This window comes from Neopelma chrysocephalum, unplaced genomic scaffold, assembly GCF_003984885.1.
Source record: "Neopelma chrysocephalum unplaced genomic scaffold, ASM398488v2 Primary Assembly neopelma1_116, whole genome shotgun sequence".
In the NCBI taxonomy this organism is placed as follows: Eukaryota; Metazoa; Chordata; class Aves; order Passeriformes; family Pipridae; genus Neopelma; species Neopelma chrysocephalum.
Window position 1 is genome coordinate 3,625,885 of NW_020897778.1, and position 20,109 is coordinate 3,645,993.

General features: G+C 55.5%; 1 protein-coding gene across 4 annotated transcripts in view; it reads right to left on the reverse strand.

The window, feature by feature from the left end:
• Positions 1-20,109, reverse strand: part of NOS1 (nitric oxide synthase 1) — a 71,237-nt gene that overhangs the window by 14,031 nt on the left and 37,097 nt on the right. For all 4 annotated transcript variants that reach the window (XM_027696739.1, XM_027696736.1, XM_027696735.1 and 1 more), the window contains exons 3-13: positions 15,054-15,186; positions 8,956-9,093; positions 8,354-8,499; positions 7,115-7,277; positions 5,862-5,953; positions 5,252-5,393; positions 4,588-4,727; positions 4,002-4,176; positions 3,137-3,238; positions 2,219-2,413; positions 1,019-1,104 (exon numbers count right to left, since the gene is read on the reverse strand). In XM_027696739.1, coding sequence (XP_027552540.1) covers positions 1,019-1,104; positions 2,219-2,413; positions 3,137-3,238; positions 4,002-4,176; positions 4,588-4,727; positions 5,252-5,393; positions 5,862-5,953; positions 7,115-7,277; positions 8,354-8,499; positions 8,956-9,093; positions 15,054-15,186 — 1,512 coding nt within the window. The remainder of the gene's footprint in view (positions 1-1,018; positions 1,105-2,218; positions 2,414-3,136; positions 3,239-4,001; positions 4,177-4,587; positions 4,728-5,251; positions 5,394-5,861; positions 5,954-7,114; positions 7,278-8,353; positions 8,500-8,955; positions 9,094-15,053; positions 15,187-20,109) is intronic.

Consider the following 20,109-nt stretch of genomic DNA (forward strand, 5'->3'; position numbering starts at 1 on the left):
AAGCCATCCCTCACCCGGGCACACACCGACACAGGCATTGTTTCTCCTCCCTCAATGGCCCAATTAATCTCCCCGTGCTCTCCCCACCGGGCTCAGGCTCCGGTGTCAGCTGAAGGAGCACATTCATCAGCTGCTGATCATGTTTATGGATGCAGCTCGCAGGAGGTGACAGCTGAAGAGTGGGAACAAACTGATGGGAGGGGCTGGTGGAAGCTGAAGCGTGGGGAGATGCCGTGAGGAGCCAGGGCCACCTGGCAGCCTGGCCACCAACCCGGGGCACACCCAGCCCTCCCCAGCCTTGGCCAGCAGCTCCTACTGGAGCTCCTGCCTCCCTGCCAACGGCCCACAGGGGAGGCATTTGGGCCAGGATCAACCTAAAGGTCCAAATTACACTTCATTCCTCCGCCCCTGCTGACTTGGAGCTTTGGCAGGGGAGAGGGACTCGTGTGGCCCTTTTCCAGGGGTCAAGTGACCATGAAGTGCAAATCTCAGCTCAGCCCTGCTCCATCTGCTGCCTGGAGGGAGATTCCTCCTTCCTATCTCCCCCCTCCTTGCAAGGAGGGTGTTTGGAGGGTTAGACACTCACTGGAGACCTCAAGGAGGTAAAGAATCACTGAGAAAAAGAGAAATATGGACATGAGTTTCATGTCACTTGTGCCAGCACAGCCCTGGACAGTGAAGGGGGGATGTCCCTGCCCCAAGGAGGCTGTGAAAGGAGAACCAGGCAACACACCCCCAAAAAGTGGGAAGGCCATCCCTGAGCATCTCTTACTGGAGAATGAACAGCGTGGGAGAACAGACTATGTGCAACATCTGCTATTCACCCGGCCCCACACCTTTTGGTGGCCTAATGGGGTCTTCAAAGACTGTCTGTCTGTCCAAATGTCCCTTGTGGTAAAGCCTCCAGAGGCCCAGCCTCACACCCCTCTCTGACGGGGCAACTCCATCAGTCAGAGCTGCCCGAAACCAGGACCAGCCCCAAACACTCCAGGGTTTTCCAGAGCCTGCTGGTACTTACTTTGCTAACTTCTTAAATCCAATGGCCCTCTTCTTGGTGGGTGTCCCATTGACCCCTTTCCAGACGTGGGTGTTCCAGGGGTCCGGCTGGAGAGAGAAGGGCAGCAGAGCTCAGAGCTTTGGGAACGCTGTGCCCGCAGCACCCAGGGCTGAATTCCTCGAGCCACGAAGGGGAGGAGCAGCTGGCCTCCTCCTCACAGCTCTCCCTCATCCTTGGAGCCCCGGGGGGGTATTTTCTGGGCAGTTGGGCAACGGAGTATGCACAGAAAAATTGCAATATCATAAACCTTGCTGGCTTGTAACAGCATCTGGCCAACTGCTTTCTCACCTCTTGAGATGCTCCTTAACAGCCCAGAGGCGAAAAGAAGGCAGGCAACGCCAGAAGGGGAGAGTGATGGAAACACATCCTTCCCCCTCCCCGGCCCGCTGTTTGGTATTTTTTTTTTCCCCTAAGAGGCCCTTTGGGAAGGGGAGGCAGCAGAAGCCAGGAACAAGCACACAGAAGCTAATTCCGTGCCCTCACAGGCTGCAATCAGGGCCAGGAACCATCGGGGTTCCTGGTGGGTTGGTTATAGAAATGAACAGACTGCTCCTGGTTTGTGATTGTTCCTTAAGGGCTCTTGACTAAAGGTCACATTGTGTGGAAACCACCGGAGCAGGGATGGCTGGATAACGAGGGAGTGTCTGCTTGGGGGCTTTTTCCCCCCCATGGTCTGAAGTGTTAAATACTCCAGCAGCAGCATTTCAGCCTCCTGCCGGTCCCGCTGGGCAGGAGCCCCCCCGTCAGCCTGTTGGATCCCCAGGCTGGCAGGAACCATCCACTCAGCCCTGCAGGCTGCAGAGGGGAGGAATACAGACATTTTCCAGGTCATTCCCTCACTCACCAGAGTGCAAAATTAGGCTCTTCCAAAGGGAGGAGCTCTGCTCGATCCAAAAGTTGGGGGGGTCAAAAACTTGGGTGCCCCGCTGTCCCGTGTTCTCAGAGAGGGGCAAAAAGCCACTGCCCTGAGACAAGGGGTGACATCCAGGGGTTATTACAGGACATTAAGGCATCAATTAGACTTGTCATGGACCTGAGGGACAGCTTGCTGAAGGGATTAGATGGTGTTCCTGCCCTTCCTGCATCTGCTGAGCTCCAGCTCCCACCCTGCTCTTGGCCCCACCTCTGGGCACCGGTGGGAGGTGAAGGTGAGGACAGTACCTGGTACTCAAAGGAGGGTGTGAGGCGGTAGTTGAGCATTTCCTGGTGGAAAACTGGGGTGATGCTGCCAGACATGGGCGGGACAATCCACACCCAGTCTGCAGGACAACCCCCACGGCACCGGTACTCGTTCTCCATGTGCTTGATGAAGGACTCTGTGGCCGAGTGGTGATCCACAATGGTCACCTTGTCACTCTGTTGGGGGAGGAGAGAGAGCAGAGCCCACAGCTGTTACTACACCCCAGAAGGCAAGAGCCAAGATTTTGGAGCTGTCCCAAATATTCCTCATTCCCGTGGTCTTACGGGACCTTTGGACATCTCCAAAGATGGTACCTTTGGACATCTCCAAGCAGCCACCCAGGGTGGCTGCTCTTCCCAAGGAAGCTGTAAAGCTGCCCCAGTCCTTCCTGGATAGATGTGCTATGGGATCACTGCTCCTGTGATTTGTCATGGGCCAGGCAAAGACTGAGATGGCATGAAGAGGATGGAGCATCCTCCGCTCATCCCCTTGGAGAGCTCTTTCGTGGCTTGTACAGCTCCATGGGGCAGCTCTGATCCAGCTCTGGGAAGGGCTCCCACCCTCTGAACTTGGATTGCCAGGCACTAGTTCAGCTACTGAACCTTTAAGTGCTGGCAGGGGGAGAACCTGGGCCAATTCTTGCCTCCTGGATGCGACAGAAGGGCTGGATCTTGCTCCCTAGGGATATTCCCTCTGGACCAGCAGAACTCAGGTGCTGGTAGTGCTGTCTTTACAACATCCAGGGCACAGAGATTATAAATTTCACTGCAGAACAACCCCAAATTAGGGAGGCACAGCCCAATTTCAGCAGAGTGCTGCGTTCTCCTCGGATTGATGTCTCCATCCCGCTCCCCGTGTCCCTCAAGCCTGACCCGAGCACAGTCCTGCTCTGGAGGTACCTGGAAGCTGTACAGCACAGCAATGTTGATCTCCACCAGGGCCTGGTCCTTCCACAGCGAGGAGGTTTTCCTCATGTCCAGATTCATTTTCTTGGCCACTTGCTGCAATAAAACGTGGCAGGAGGTGAGGGCTTTTCATGGCCAAGGACCAAGGACTGGAGATCTCTGCCTGGGGAGAGGAGCCCAGAGCAGGGACCCAGGCTGACACAAGGCACCCTCAGGGCAGGGAAGGGCTGATGTTTTGCCTTCCCTGAGAAGCTGTGGTCCTGCCCTTTGCTCTCCATGGCAGGAACACGGCCTTCCTTCCCCCCCTGAGCAGAGGGAGGTGACCAAATGCTGCTCAAAGGGCCATCGAGAGCAGTTGCACACACACACACAACACTTGCTCTCACCCCTCTGGTTTTCAGGTGTCTGGGGAGCAGTGCAGCCCCTCTAAATAACACAACATTCCCCTTGGAATGTCCCAATGAATCCAGATGCCCTGCACTGGCACCTCTCCATGGCTTGGCTTTATCCCTCCCAGTGTGGGCAGCCCCCAGGCCACGGCTGAACACTCCAGAGGGGCCAGCTGGATGGTCCCCATGGGCAGGAGTGTCCCCGAGGAGCCACCAAGTGTCTCAGCACCCATGACCTCGGTCAAGCACACAACCAGGTGCCTGCTGATCCATAAGATTCTCTGGGAAGTCTGTGGGGAGCTCGGTAGGCCTCTGTGTTAGATACACAACAGCCAGCCCGTCACACCCTTGGCTCCAGGAGAACGGGTATCCTGTAGTATCCCACTCAAGGCAACACAGTGCCAGTGTCCTGCCTGCTCCCCAGTGACTTCACACTCCCCAGGAGCAGCTGGAGGAGGAGGAGGAATTACCTCCAGGATGTTGTAGCGGGAGTTGTCGCAGTAGTCGCGGACGCCGATCTCGGTGCCCATGTACCAACCGCTGAAGGGGCAGGCGGAGAACTCCAGGCCACCGATCTCCAGGAGCATGTTGGAAACTGCTGGCAGACCATACCACTTCAGCCCCAGGTCCTTGAACCACTCAAACCTGCCAGGACAAACGGGGTTAGGCAACCAGCCAGACCTTTCCCTGGGAAGTGGAGGAGGAGGTCACTTTGCTGCAAGGGGGGAAGGACGTGAGCAGAACGAACCCTGGAGGCAACACCTCCCTTGGGGGCTGTTTAAGGGGGGAAGGTGAGGTATCAGGAGTGTTGTGGAGTGGTGCAAGTCCTGGGAGACTTCAGGGAAAGGGGAACTAGCCCTCAGACAAGGACACAACTTGCTTTCCATCTCCAGGCTCCGCCAACTTGAGCGAAGGGAAGACCTGGGGGAAGGTCTTGGGTAAAGCACCCGAGCCACGGCAAGGAAAGGCCAAGCACAGGGGGTGGCTTGGGGTGGAACCAGAGGATCTCAGTCCTGCTGATCCCCTCGAGCAGTTCTGGGGCTTCCTCTGACTTACTTGGGGTGCCGGATGGGCACTTCCAGCACGAGCTCCGGGGGGATTTCGAAGAGCTCTGGATCGTTGCCGTTGGCTTGGAGGAGCAGAGGCAGGATATCAAAGCGTCCGTACGGCGCCTTCCAGCCTTGCTGGATGCAGATCTACAGGAAAAACAGAAGTGGGGTTAGATGTCCCAGCAAGTCTCTGCTCTTCAAGCACTACGGGCAGGGAGTCACATTGCTCCGAACAGGATTTCCAAGGATTTTCCAAGCTATGCTCGGCTCCGTTATGGTTGAGTAATAACCTCCAACCAAGGGAGCTACAACAGGGGGTTTTGCCTGTCCCAGCCCACCCACGGCCAAGTAAGGGGGATTTGGGCTGCAAATGAGCCCAGAACTAGATCCCAGGTAGGAACGTGGCTCTGGAAAATCCACTCACGCCATTTGTGCCGGTGGCGGCGAAGGGGAAAACGGGTGAGAAAAGCAGAAAAGCAAAAAAAATACTCTTTATTCCTGAGAAGATATCTGAGGGCGAGAGCCAAGCCCAGAGCCTCACTGCGTTGGTGCTGCAGTGGGAGAGCTAAACCTGCTCGACCCAGACCCTCCTCACTGCCGGAACTCTCGGAGTTTCCCGGGTGCCCCCACCAGCCCCACGCCCGCAGTGCCCAGGAGGTTTCCCCTGGTACCTCTGTGAGCTCCACGTTGGCAGGGTCTCCCAGGATGGTGCCGTCGGGCTGCTTGTACCCGGCGTAGCGGATGAGCTGGGCATTCCAGATGCGGAAGTCGTGCTTGCTGTCCGTCCGCTGCGGGAAGATGGTGATGGCAGACCTGGAAGGAGAAGGGGCAGCGCCGGTGAGCGCCAGGGCCACCCCAGGAGGGGGGAAGTGTTGCGGGGAAAGGTGCTGTCCCTGCCTGTCCCACCGCCCTGGGTGAGCCCCAAACAGTTTTACGCCGGAAGGAGTCACGGCAAGGCTCTGGAATTCGGGGTGCTTCCAGCTCCAGGCAGAAGCTGGTTGAAAACACGGGGTTTTCGACAAATCTGTAGAGCAGCCCGTGCTCTGTGTTTGACACAGAATATAGGAAAGGAGAAATAATTAGAAAATCTGCCCTCTGAGGTCCCACAAAAAGCAAGAGCTTGATTTGGACCAGCAGGACACCTTCTCCTCAGAGCGGGTCCCTCTAACACAGTGAGGGCTACAACCCTCCTGCTGCTGAAGGAGACAACGTTAGCAGGGCCCAGAGCTGGGTTTGCACACACCTCAGAGGCCTTTGGACACAAACTTTCTGGTGGCTCACCTGAGGTTCCCTTTGTTGGTGGCATATTTGATGTGGTTGCAGATGTAGTTGAACATCCCGTGGGCTGTGGTGCAGTCCCGGGCATCAAACACCTGCAACAGGGGAAGGGATTGTGGTGATGCTACAAGATGCTCCAAGGGCAGAGCCAGGCAGATGGAAACACAGCACACGGAGAACTCTAGACACCACTGCGGCTTCTTAGGGATTTAAAGATCCATAATTATGTGTTCCCTGCCTTTAGAACACGTGGATGTGTAATCCAGCTGCCCCTTTTGCTTTGGAGAGGTGAGTCATCTGCTGCTCAGGCAAAAACCTCCTCATTCCAGTGCTCCCAACCTGCTGCTGTCCCTGGCTTATCCAGCAATGATTTTGGGCTCTGCTCTGTTTCTCTTGTAGATCAACACTCAAAGCTGAAATAGGATAGGGGTCAGCCAGGTCTGAGGGACAGGGAATCATGGATCATAGAATGGTTTTGGGTTGGAAGAAGCTTTTAAAGAGCATCTCATTCCACCCCCTGCCATGGGCAGGGACACCTTCCAGCAGAGCAGGGTGCTCAGTGCCCCATCCAGCCTGGCCTTGGACACTTCCAGGGATCCAGGGGCATCTACAAGAGGATGGGGAAACCAGGAAAGAGGGTCAGCAGAAAGCTTGAAGTTCTTGCAGGAATGGACTCCCCCCCAAGGTTCAGATGTGCCCAAAGAAACTGTGGATGAGCTGAAGGCGGAGCTGGGAGTGAAGGAGGCCCAGCCCCCCGGGCAGGCTGTGCCCACACTCTGTGGGAAGCTCCACGAGAGCTCCTCAGCAGCACTGGAGCTGGGCTCCAAGATACAGTAGGAGTTGTCATCTCTGTGCCAAGGGATTCCACTCGAGATCACTAATCCCCATCCTGCTCTACGCTCCCACCAGGCAGAAGGGCACTGAGCCAAACCCTCTCCCGCCGTAGCATCTCTGTTCCGAGGGTGAGTGTGTCCTGCTGCCCCTCTGCAGGCACAGCAACAGTTCTGGAAGCAGCAGGGAAGATACTGGAGCACTGTCTGGTTTTGGAAAAAGTTCCCAGAGCGCCAGCACCATTTCAGACACCTCAGCTACACCAACCCTACCAATGCTTTTCCATCTCATGCCAAGTTCCCAGCCTGTGCACCCCGAAAGCTGCTGCTCTGTGATGAAAACCTGCTGCTGTACATGTGCTGTGCTTCCCCAGGTGTTCGAAGAGCCAGATTTGCCTCTCCACAGCTCCAGTGCCCCCTTTTTACCTGCAGCTTGGACCACTGGATCCTGCCCACGCAGCGGGCTGCATTCCTCCAGGCGTGCTTGGCTCCATAGATGAGCTCGGTGTCCCGCAGCTGGTAGGTGTCAGTGGCTTCAATCTCCTTGGTCACCTCCTCCAGCCTTTCCATGTGGGCCTTGGAGCCAGATCTGGGTGGGTGGGGAGCAGAGGAGGTGGGAGTTTGGGTGCTCTCCACCCAGGCGTGAGTTCTTCCCTCCTTAAGCACGTGTGTGCTCACACACACACACACAGACACACAGACACACAGACACACAGACACACAGACACAGACACAAACACAGACACACAGACACACACAGACACAGACACAGACACACAGACACACACAGACACACACACAGACACAGACACACAGACACACACACAGACACAGACACACACAGACACACACACAGACACACACACACACAGAGACACAGAGACACAGAGACACACACACACACACAGACACACAGACACAGACAGACACACACACACACGTGTGTGCTTTCAGGTAAGAGATGACCAAGGACAAGTGGGAGAGGCCAAGGATTGGCACAGACACACAGCAAAACCAAACACTACAAATGAAACTCCACTGAAGAAGCAGCTGCTCATGGGGCACCCGAGTCTCCCCCTGCTTTGACTCACAAGTGTGAAAGACTGGACCATGGAATCATTGAATGGTTTAGGTTGGAAGGGACCTTAAAGCTCATCCCATCCCACCCCCTGCCATGGACAGGGACACCTCCCACTAGCCCAGGTTGTTCCAAGCCCCATCCAACCTGGCCTTGGACACTTCCAGGGATCCAGGGGCAGCCACAGCTTCTCTGGGCAACCTGTGCCAGGGCCTCCCCACCCTCACAGGGGTGAATTTTTTCGCTAATATCTAATCTAAACCTACTCTCTGTCAGTTTGTAGCCATTTCACCTTGTCCTGTCACTCCAGGCCCCCTGCAAATAATCTCTCTCCATCTTTCTTGTAGCTCCCTTCAGGTACTGGGAGGTCACCCTGAAGCTTTCTCTTCTCCAGGCTGAACAATCCCCATTCTCTCAGCCTTTCCTCATAGGAGAGCTGCTCCAGCCCTCTAATCATGTTGGCACCTCCTCTGGACTCTCTCCTGCGCTGGGGATCCCACAGCTGGATGTAGAGCTTGAGGTGTCCCGTGTGACACCTCAGCAGGAGCAGCAGCCTTGGGCTGTGACCTTCTCCAGCCAGTCCTTACCTCTTTATGGAGGAGTAGTACTGGTCAATGAAGTCCTTGGCCAACAGGAGCACCTCCTCCTTCGTCCTGGTGTCCTCTGACTTGCGGATGTGAGGGCTGGGGGTCATCACTGAGCCCATGCAGATCTGCTCGGTGCAGGCGGTGGCCTGGCGGGACAGGAGGGGACAAGTGTGTCACTGCAGCACTCCTGGTCACCTGAGCTGGGCTGGGGGAAGTCAGTGATTCCTACACAGAGGTTGGTGGTATCTTTGCCCAACAGGGACATTTCCAGCCTATTTGTCTCCACCCCTGTTGTTAAGGCTGTGTGAGACAGCTCAGCCATGTGCAGTCAGCTCTGCTCCCATCCCACACGGATGATCAGGGCTCATGGGATTCTTGCCCCGGCTTGGCGTGAAGTCAAACGCTCTTCCTTATTTATCCCAGGTGGAATTCCCTCTCCCCCAGCTCATTGCACCAGAGGTTTGAAATTCCAACCCTCCTGGAGACTGGACTGACCTGAACTCATCCCCTTCTGCATTGGCAGGTAAAACCACCTCGGGAACACCGTGATCCCCTCGGCTGTGCCCAGACAGCTTCTGGCCAGTCCCATCAGCTCCACTCACCATGGCAGTCTTGAGGTGCAGGGTGTCGTGGAGCACAGAGCCCGTCTCCCAGTTCTTGATCTTCACGAACCGCGGGCATTTGGAAGGGCTCCCGTTGGCCGTGTTCTTGGTCGGGGACTGACGCCCGGATGGAGGTGGCTGGACAACAGGGAACACCAGGAACAAGGTCAGACATGGGGAAAGGTCACAACGACAGGCAGCATCTTGTGTTAGAGGATGCCCGTGCTCAAATTCCAGTGGTAACATAGCAGGACGAGGTGTATTATCCAAATATTTGGCGTTTTTTTGGGATCCTACAACAGGGCAGCCAACTCTTAATGCAACTGAGAAGTCATGTCAGGTTATGGGACAGCCAAACCTGTAGAAGAGGAGGTAAAAACAGGGGCAGGTAGAACTGACTTAGAAGAATGCCACGTGGAAGATCTCTACGCTGGATTGGATGTTCCTTTCCAAGGAGCATCACCTGCCCAAGTTCTGCCTCACTGGTCGGAGCACTGTGAGACAGAGCTAACAGCTGGTCATTCCTCCGAGCAAGCCAAAGGCACTTCTCCTTTGATGGCAACGCTGGAAGATCCTAGGAATAAGGATGGATAAATTACCATGCTGACTCACGCATGGATGGATACCTCAGCTCAGCTCCGAGTCTCCAGCCCTCCCTGGTGCTCTGCTGGGTGTGCTCATCCAGCACTTGTAGAGTTCTGTGCCAACAGGAGGAGAGTCTCAGCCAGCACACAGCTCAGGAGGAGGAGAACTGGTTACAAGTGCTTCTCTTTTGAGTGTTTTCACTGATAAAATTTGAATTTTCTTCGGTGGCCCTTATTCACCCCAAGCACTTAAAAGCTTAAAGAGCACTCGGTGTCTGCCATGGGACAGGGAGCTCTGGAAAGCAGGGATGTTTCTCCTCGGAATCAAATCTTGCAGTGGGATGTAATTCCATCACTGTGACCACAACACTGTTGCTGCAGGTCTCAGGGGGAGATATGTTCCACCTCAGAGCGTTCTGGCAAAACCTGTTTGTATTTGGCACCACTTCAGGATTAAATCTCTGCAAATTATCCCTGAGCCTGGACCGAGTTTGCTGTACCCTTCCTGCATGAATCCTGTGGCTGGTGTCCCTTTCTGATCCACCTGTGAGGGTTTTTTGGAGATGGCACTGCCCTCAGCAGAGCTGTGCAGAGTCTCACCCTCCTTTTTGGGGGTTCTGGGCCCGTGTCACAGTTGCACTGGCAGCAACAGCACAAATTCAGTGCTACACACTGGAAGAGCAACCAAAGAAGAGCCAGCACAGGGTGGAAGAAGCTCTTGGTTCTGGAGGGAAAGCAACAGGAGCCACGAGGATGACAAAGCAGGTGAGGCTCCAGATCTGACTGGTCCCTGCTTTGCCAGACAGAGGATTGCTCTGCTTTCCCAAAGCAGGGAGAGGTCCATGCCTGACTGATCACTGAGGGCTGTGCTGAGCAGACACCTCTGCACTGCCCTGGTGGTGTTTTTGGCCAGAGTTTTTGCCCAGTCCTTGTTTTTACCATATGCTCCAGACACTTTTTTTCCTGGAAAACAGGGATTTTACAGTCAAGCAGCCTGAGGCTCACAGTGTGACACCATGCACTGAAAGCACATGCTGGGAACAAGGGACAGAGGCTGGAGGGGCAGGGAGAGATTTACAGCCTGACCCCTTTGGGCTGTGCTGCCAAGGATCTCCGTGACATTCCTCATGTTACAAATCCTGTGGTCTTCCCAAGGAGAGTTTCAAAGCCCCTGAAGCCGAGTGACCAAACGCTGGATCTCAGCCTCCCCTTCCCATGCTGCAAAAACCAAACACGAGAACTGCGCAGAGCTCGAAACCAGCAGTAAATAAAAAAACCCACCAAAATGTAGCCCTGGAAAAGCACAATTTTTAAGTTAATTTTTTTTCAGCTTTAGAGAATCTGCCCTGAATTTTGGCAGTGGCAGTTCCTGGTCATTTTTTTCCCCCCTGCTTGTTTTACTCTTTCAGGGGAATGAAATCGTTCTTTAGCCACTAACAGCATCCTGTGCTCTCTGAACCACCCTGAGCACCGAGGGGAACAATCTGCCACCTTCCCTCCGAGCTTGATTGCTCAGAGCAGCTCTGTGAGGCTGGTCAAACGAAGCTGAAAGGTGCTGCTCAGAAATGCAACCGAAACCAATCCTCACCTGCTCCTCCACCCGCCAGACAGAAATTGGGAGCACCAGGTGGGAAGTGTTGATAGTTTGCAGCACTGTTTAAATCCCAGCTAGGTTTGATTTCTTGACAAGGTGTGCTGCTAAACAACATCTTGGCAGAGCAGGGGTGGCCCAAGAATCCATGTGGATTTGTGCCATGAATCCCTTGTGGTCCAAGCTGGAGGACATTGGCTGCTTAACATCTGCCTACAGATGTTCTACCTTGGGCTCCCTCAAAGCTGCTCCCTTTCCTGTTTGTCTTTTTTCCTGCAGGATCTGGGAAAGCTTGGATCTTGGAGTCACAGAAACATTAAGGTTGGAAAAGACCTCCAAGATCGTCGAGTCCAACCTGTGACCCGTCACCGCCTTGTCAACCAGACCAAAGCACTGAGTGCCACGTCCAGTTGTTCCTTGGACACCCCCAGAGGGATGGGGACTCCACCAGCCTCTTCCAGTGCCTGACAACCCTTTCAGCCTGTGCTGAGAGAGGGCCCCGGAGCAGAGGGATGCCGAAACCCTGGGATGCCAGCCAGGCTGGAGCATCCAAGGCAACACCACCTCCAAGAAGCAGAGGTGTCAGGTCTGCCAAGCACACCACAGAGCAGCTGCGGAGAGAGAGACACCCAGAAGAGACGGGGAAGCAGCTCTGTGTGTGTGTGTGTGTGTGTGTGTGTGTGTGTTCCTTCCCCGCACGGCAAAGCCGAAGCCAAATATTACCCCTCGTTCTGTCAGGGAGGCTGTGTGAGATCCTTTCATGTTCTAATTAGGCAGCTGTGATATTAGTGACTCAAGGGTGGCACAAACTGGAGAGACGAACGCAGCAGTCGGGGCGCACACGCGTTATGCAAACGTCTTCTGGCAGGGAGCGTGGTGGCACTTATTGGCAGCACGCAGCCCCTGAGCTGTCTGGAGCCAGCAGGAATGCAGGCCTGGGTGCTCCTCGGGGCCAGAGTGACGGGGAGCATCTCCCCTTTTGGGATCTGAGTGGGATCTACGGGTCCTCACCCTTCCTGCGCCCTGCGATGGTTCTCTGCTGGAACCCCCAGGCTGGGGGAATTAAGGGAAAGTGTCACCAGCTGGGCAAGGGAGGGGATTGTCCTGCTCTGCTCTGCCCTGGGGAGGCCTCACCTGGAATATTGTGGCAGTTTTGGGCACCACAATGTGAGAAAGATGTTAAGCCAGAGGCCAAAGAAGGGTAATGAGAATGGGGAAGGGCATTGATTTGAAGCCGTGTGAGGACACTGAGGGCACTTGGTGTGTTCAGCTGGAGCAGAGGAGACTGAGGGGAGACCTCCGTGCAGTTCCAACTGCCTGGGCAGGGGCAGAGGAGGGGCAGGGACTGAGCTCTGCTCTGGGGGGACCAGGGACAGCACCCAGGGAATGGCTGGAGCTGTGTCAGGGCAGGGTCATGTTGGATCTCAGGCAAAGGTTCTTCCCCCAGAGGCTGGTTGGGCACTGCCCAGGCTCCCCAGGGCAGTGGGCACAGCCCCAAGGCTGCCAGAGCTCCAGGAGGGTTTGGATGATCCTCTGGGGCACAGGGGGTGACTCTTGGGGCTGGGCCTGTGCAGGGCTGAGGGTTGGACTGGATGATTCTTGTGGATCCCTCCCAGCTCAGCAGATCCTGTGGTTCTGTGATGAAGACTGCAGCAGAAGCCCAGGTCAGAGATATATGGCCATGCTGACATTTCCTTCCAGACTTTGCTCACTGAAAGTGTGGTTTGTTTTTTTTTCCTTTGGTAAAGCTGTAAATCACCCTCACAAGTGTGGAGCTGATATGACTCCCTTCCCCTGAGAGCTCCACGGACATGAACCTCCCCGTTACCTGGAGCTACTAAAAACAAATCAACCCACACGGGCTGAAACAGGGCCTGGTGCAGCTACAACACCTTTCCATCAGTCAAGTGTAGGGTCAGGGAGATTGGGCTCCTGGGAAACAAGCAAAAAACACACTGCATGACCTTGCAAAAAATAAAAGAGGGCCGGGGATCGATGCCCAGCGGGTCTTTCAGCACCTCATTACGAGCCTGGGTGAGCATTCACCACCTGGCCAAGCAAATCCACCAAACCCTGCTTCGAAGAGCAAGGTGTGGAGAAAGCTCCCACTCGGCTTGGCTTTGCCCTGTGTTAATGGTATTTATTGCTGCTTGAAAGAAGTTGAGTTGCCCTGATCACACACACAGCCCCTGGGGAAGAGGGGAGGGGGGGAAACCAGACTGCTCCCAGAAGAGCAGGCGTAACGATCTGGGGATAAGAAGGATAAAAAAGAAAGCTGTGCATCTAGTGCAAAAAAAAAAAAATAATAAAGAGTTTAATAGCAGCTTAAGACTGGAGGTTTTGGCAGCTCTAACATGGAGAGAAATTAAGCTCTGAACACAGAAGGTTGTAAAGTGCTTATAGTAACAGACACGTCCCCGTGAGGAGCTTAGCAAAGGAGGCAGAAGGAGAGTCTTTCCAGAGCTGGGGCAAAGGGAGCAGAGCTGTGACCTGTGCTTGGGTGAGACGGGTTTGTGAGACCTGCCCTGGTGCATGAACCACGTGGTGGGACAGGGACATCCCTGCAGTGGCAGAACAGAGCCCGTGGATGGCTCTGTTGGGGTGTGCCCATGTAGGTGACACCCACCGTGAGGTTGGCTGTGCTGCTGGGACACCTCACCTCAATCCTGAACCAGCCAGGCAGGGTGGAATCAGTCCCAGCTGCATCTCAGCACCCAACCAGGTTGGTTAAAACCATGCAGCAAGGCTGGTGTGGTCAGGAGCATCTCAGCTGCCCTGTGTGTGCTCCAGCACCAGCACGGTGGGTGTCACACCTCCTGTGGGGCTCTGGCACTGTGAGGCTGCAATGGGGACATAGATCCATGCAGGAATCCCAGGAGAACTGTGTCCAGCTCTGGGATCCCAGCAAAGGATGTGGAGCTGCTGGAGAGAGTCCAGAGGAGGCCATGAAGATGCTCCCAAGGCTGCAGCCCCTCTGCTCTGGAGCCAGGCTGGGAGAGCTGGGGGGGTTCACCTGGACAAGAGAAGGCTCCAGGGAGAGCTGAGAGCCCCTTCCAGGGCCTAAAGGGGCTCCAGGAGAGCTGGAGAGGGACTGAGGACAAGGGATGGAGGGACAGGACACAGGGAATGGCTTCCCAGTGCCAGAGGGCAGGGATAGATGGGAGATTGGGAAGGAATTGTTGGCTGTGAGGGTGTGGAGGCCCTGGCCCAGGTTGCCCAGAGAAGCTGTGTCTGCCCCTGGATCCCTGGAAGTGTCCAAGGCCAGGTTGGACAGGGTTTGGAGCAACCTGGGCTAGTGGGAGGTGTCCCTGCCCATGGCAGGGGATGCAACAAGATGGTCCCGAGCCTGATCCCCCATGTCCTGCCTTGCTGCTGGTTAATCCCATCAGGGAGACACGTTTGCCTGAGCTGTCTTGGCAGGGCTCACCCACGTCATGTTTTCCCTGAGGTGATCTTGTGGCCTGGCAGGGTCTGCCTTACGTCTCTGGCTTTGCTACAAGCGTGGAGTTAATCTCCTTTTGGCAAGGGAGCCTGAGAATTTATGTCCGTGGAGTGTGAGGAGATGAAAAGGCGCCGTGTACCACGTATTATCTGAAGTGCTCTATTGAATTACCCTCCTGGGAATCAAAACGACTCTAATGATGCAACTTGGCCGTTTGCCACCAAAAGGGATCACATTCCCCAGGGAGGTTTCACAGTCCTGGTCCCTGGCTGTGCTCCCATCCCCACGTCAGCCCTTGGATGGAGAGCATCATTCTCCAGTGACCTACATACCCTGTCTGACCCACGGGGCCTGCACCTCCCCAACCTCAGCTCTGGGGGTCACAGCGCGGGTTCTCCGTGGGGTGAGAGCCCACCAGGATGGGTCACATGCCCCCAAACCCTCCTTCCCACCCAAAGCAGCACAAGCCATGGCCTCTTACCTGCTCTGCTTCGGAGTAGGGGTTGTTCAGGACCACGGGCACGTTGCTCTTCCCCCACAGGTCACCCAGGACACGGTCGTTCTCCATCCGAGCCGGGAAAGCTTTCTGAGGATTGTTTTCCCCTTCCCTGAAACTGGAGGGTTAAAAACCATTTGGGTCAGTGGACTGGAGGGTGGCTGGGTGCCGGGATCATGGGGACAGGTCCTGTTCCAGCTGTTTTCCAAAGGAGTGAAACCTTGCACATTGCCCTGCGGGAAGGAAGGAAACTCTGCCTCGGCCAAGACGATGAATCACCGTGGAGAGGGCAACCCAAACACAATGGAAATTCCACCTTGTGGGCAACAGGAAACCCCTGCCCCAACACTGGCTCCAGCAGGTTACACAACAGAGCCCCTGCACCCCAAAAACCAGGCTGGAACCCTGTGACAGCAAGCCCGGAGCCAGGGAAAGGGGAGTCGCCCACAATTCCAGCTGCAAAACCTCCCGGCAAAACGAGCTGGGTTTGCAGAGCAGCTTGGTGTTTATGAGCAGAGAAGAGGGAAAAAAGCCCAAGAACAAATAGGTGGTTCCCAGGAGGTGGGAAACAGCTCTCTCTCCTCTCCCTGACCTTTACAGATGCTGCAAAAGCTGGTGAGCGCAAGCGATTTCAGTCGAGCAAGCGGATGGATTGTCCCCCCGGAGCTGGGGGCGTGGGTAGGGCTGGGGACTGAGGGTATCCCAGCACTGGCTGTCCTGGGCCATGCAGTGAGAGCAGAGGAACTCCCGGTGCACAAAACCTGCTGCACAGTTTTTGCCTGGGGAATGTACCCCGGGGGTGTCTGAAATGCCACCCGGGCAGGGGACACCAAACCAGCGCCACCTGAGCCCTCTGAAGGAGGAAAACAAACAGGGCTTGGAGCTGTGATAGTCACAGAAGGCAGGTGGTGGCATCTGTGTCATCAGCATCACCTCCCCATCGAGGTCACGGGTGGGAAGAAGCCCCCTGGGCTGGGTTGGGTTGGTCTGTGTGGGGCCAGGGCAGGCACAGCCCCACGGCTCGTGACCACGCTGCCTTTGCCCTTGCTCGACACACCGCCAGGGTGATGCGCTCTGACAATTGTTTGGCTCCTGCTGTCAGTTCTTCAAAGTCTTCCAGATGCCCACTGAAGTCAATAATGAGCCTTCTCATTAATGACGGCGGGTTTTGGGCACCGACCAAAGTAGGGCACTTTGCACTCAGGACATAATTCACACCAACATGATGCTCTTGACACCGTCCCAGGAAGACAAACAAACTCAGTGTCACAATCCTCCTCATCCCCCAGCTTGTACCTTTAGGAAAATACTTCACTTAAAGAGGATCTCCTCGTGCTCCACGTTTTCTGTAATTTTCCTGCCTTTACAGGGCAATGTTCAGCTGCCAAAATATTTCATTAGATACCTGGATACCTTCCAGACATTGTCTGCCTTAGGGTGAGAGAGGCCAGCGTGGCACAAATGAGGAGGTACAGGTGCCATAGGGGCAGTTTTCACTGGGGTTTCTCTGCTCCCCCCCCTCCAAGGACAAGTAAACTGTTCTGTGGTGACTTGGCTCCTCCCAGGGTGTGAAAGGGTTTCAATCAGATAACACACAAGAATATCCACAAGAATCCCAAAAACTCCACCACAGCCAAAGGCAGCAGGTCCTGGATCTCTGCTGCACAGTGGTGGTGCTTTTCCAGCTTTTCCAGCTTATCCCAGGGGCAGGGACAACCAGGACCCAGGCACTCCCAGTCTGCCCAGTGCCAGCCCATCCAAAGGGGAAGCTTAGGGTCTCTTGACACGTCCAGTCTACCTCCATGTAGGATAATCCCCAGCAGCAAGACGGGGAATTAGCAGGATGAAAATTCAGCCAATCTGGCTCTTCCCTCCGAGTCAGAGCCAGCTGTTAAATCTCCTGGAGAACACTCATTTCCCAGCTGCACATCCCTGCCCTCTTGCCCTGAGCCCCCTCCTGCCAGGGAGTGTGGAGCCAGGTCAGCACAGGGCCACTGGGCACACGAAGGGACGGGCACACACAATGAGCCCTGATGTGCTGCTCCTCGTAACTGGCCCAAAATCAGGACACAAGCCCTAAATCCATAAGGTAGTGGAAGAAATCCCTTGGCTTTCCTGGTGCTTGGGGCTCAGCAGAGGGAACCTGCCTCTCAGAAGACCACGGTGCCTCTCCAAGGGCATGGACTTTGCCTGGAGAGGCTTGGGGTCTGCAGAGAGACCCCAGCGTGCCACAGATCCCGCAGGCACCTCTGGGATGGTGCTGAGGATACACCTGCAGGTGCCTGGCTGGTCCTGCTGCTTCCAGAGAGGTGTTTGCAAGCCCAGTGCCGGCACAAGGGAAGCTTGGAGAGGGATCCCTCAGTCGGGAGAGTCAGACCTGCTCCCAGTCACTGGCCTCAAGGTTTGCTCAGCCTGGAGAAGAGGAGACTGAGGGGAGACCTCATTGAGGGCTTCAACATCCTCACGAGGGGCAGTGGAGGGGCAGGTACCAATCTGTGCTCTCTGTGACCAGTGACAGGCTCCCCAGGGCAGTGGGCACAGCCCCAAGGCTGCCAGAGCTCCAGGAGGGTTTGGATGATCCTCTGGGGCACAGAGGGGTGACTCTTGGGGATAGGCCTGTGCAGGGCCAGGAGCTGGACTTGATGATCCTTGTGGGACTCTTCCAACTCGGCATATTCTGGGATTCTGGGATTCTGTGGCTCAAGGAAACAGCATGAAGTTGTGCCAGGGGAGGTTTAGGTTGGATCTCAGGCAAAGGTTCTTTCCCCAGAGGGTGGTTGGCACTGCCCAGGCTCCCCAGGGCAGTGGGCACAGCCCCAAGGCTGCCAGAGCTGCAGGAGGATTTGGACAACGCTCTGAGGGACAGGGTGGGATTGTTGGGTGTCTGTGCAGAGCCAGGAGTTGGATTGGATGATCCTTGTGGGTCCTTCCAGCTCATCATGTTCTATGATTCTATAATTCTATAATTCTATAATTCTATGCCCCTTCCCAAGGAGCAATGAGTTCCAGGTGGCCATTCCGGGTCGGATGCTCAGGAGCAAACGCTCCACATCCCATCGCGTGTTTGCAAGTGTGGCAGGAGCGGGTTGTGTGTTGCTATTCTTGACGGACTCACGGCTGTGTGAGCACGGCAGGGCGGTGCTGCCTCACCCTCAGCCTCTGCTGGAAAAGCGCAGCCAAGCGTGGCTGCCACAGAGCCATTAGACCAACCCCGGGGGTGCATCCCTCGCCTCCACGCCGGTGCTGTGCCACGGGGTCGGGCAGGGGATCCCTCCCTCCTTCCCGGAGCTCAGGGTCGGGCAGGGGATCCCTCTCTCCCTCTCGGAGCTCGGGGTCGGGCAGGGGATCCTTCCCTCCCTCCCGGGGCTCGGGATCGGGGCAGGGGATCCCTCTCCATCCCGGAGCTCAGGGTCGCGCAGGGGATCCCTCTCCCTCTCCCTCTCCCTCTCCCTCTCCCTCTCCCCCTCCCCCTCCCTCCCTCCCTCCCTCCCGGTGCAGCCCCGGGTGCGTGTCCTGAGCCAGCACAGACCTCCCCCCGGATGAGGCCTCCCAGAAGTATCCGGCTCTGTCTTTTGGAGAGAGAGACAAGGAGAGAAAAGCCCTTTCAGAGCAGCCAGAGCCTCACCCCAGTCCTAGCGCAGATGGGGGGAAAAAAATAAAAACAATCAATGGTTTCATTTTACAAATATTTCCTGCCCCTTTCTTGTAATTGCCTTGTTTGTGAGCCCGGGCAGGAACAGGGCGTTTGGGGTAAGTTGTTTTCCTCTCCCGACGTGGCTTCTCCAGCCCCCAGCAGAGGCACAGGGGTGACCTGCCACATCCAGGATGCCACTCACAGCTCAAGGACAGCGGCAGAGACACCGTGCCCGGGCTCAGCCTCCTCTGGATGATGTTCCCAAAAGCACTTTAGCAGCAGGAGAACCCCAAGGGCTGTTCTGGTGGGCAGGGGGGAGGGTGCAGTTCCCTCGAGGGGTGTTTGGAGGCAGCCAGGCTGGGCATTCCCAGGGATCTGCCTTGGGAGCTTCACAGGGTGAGTGGAGCTGGCCCTTGGCTCCTGGCAGCCTTTGGAGAAACCCTGGACAGTTTGGACAGGGCTTGGAGCAACCTGGGATAGTGGGAGGTGTCCCTGCTCACGGCAGGAGGTGGAAGGAGACCTTAAACTCCCTTCCAACCAAAACCATTCCATGAGATTTTTTAAATTGGCACTTTAATGTCTCTGAGGAACTGGCAGCAGTGCTGAAGATGTGTCCTTGGAGGCCATGGATTGGCTGAACTCTCCCAAAGGCCGGATCCAGGATCCAGAGATCCCTCTCTGAGCAGTCCTGCTGCCACATCTATTAAATACCATCAGCCAGATCTCTTGGATCCAGACCAGGTTTCGGGGAAAGGGACCATTTCTGAGGTTGTTTTCTGTTCTGAAAGCAAAATCTGATACTTAAAAAAGGAAAGAGGAATCCTGCTCTCCCCCCCCTGGTGCAAGAGCCTCGGATGCTGCCTCCCCTCGGAAAGAGCATCTGGCTGTTTGGAGAAATGAGAGGCACCACTGTTTTCTTTTGACTAATTTGATGATGTTGCAGTGCTCAGAGTGATGAAGCAGAAGGGAAGTTGCTGAGACAGCCCTTTCTTAAATTTCTCCAAAGCTTTTCCAAAAAGAAATTAAAAAAAAAAAAAAGAAAAAAAAAAAAGAAAAGAGCAAAAGGAAAGTTTGTCACTTCTCTCCTTTGAATTTCCTTGGCAGAAGGATCTCTCTGATTTCCCAGGCAGAGATGAGAGATAGCACGGGCTGCTGCCATCCCCAGGGACCACTTTGGATGAGCTGAGGAGGAGGATGGTGCCCACGGGTCCAACGACAGCTCTCGTGACGTGGCACTGGTAGAGTCACCCTGTGCTGTGACCACAGTGGATGGACTCCTTCCTTCCTTCCAGGCCCTTCTGCTGGGGGCTGAAAACCCCACACTCGAACTTGGGACTGCTCTGAACCTTTGAGAGAAATCCCTTCTTCTTCCTTTCTTCCCCTCTCCTGATCCATCTCTGGGGCTGC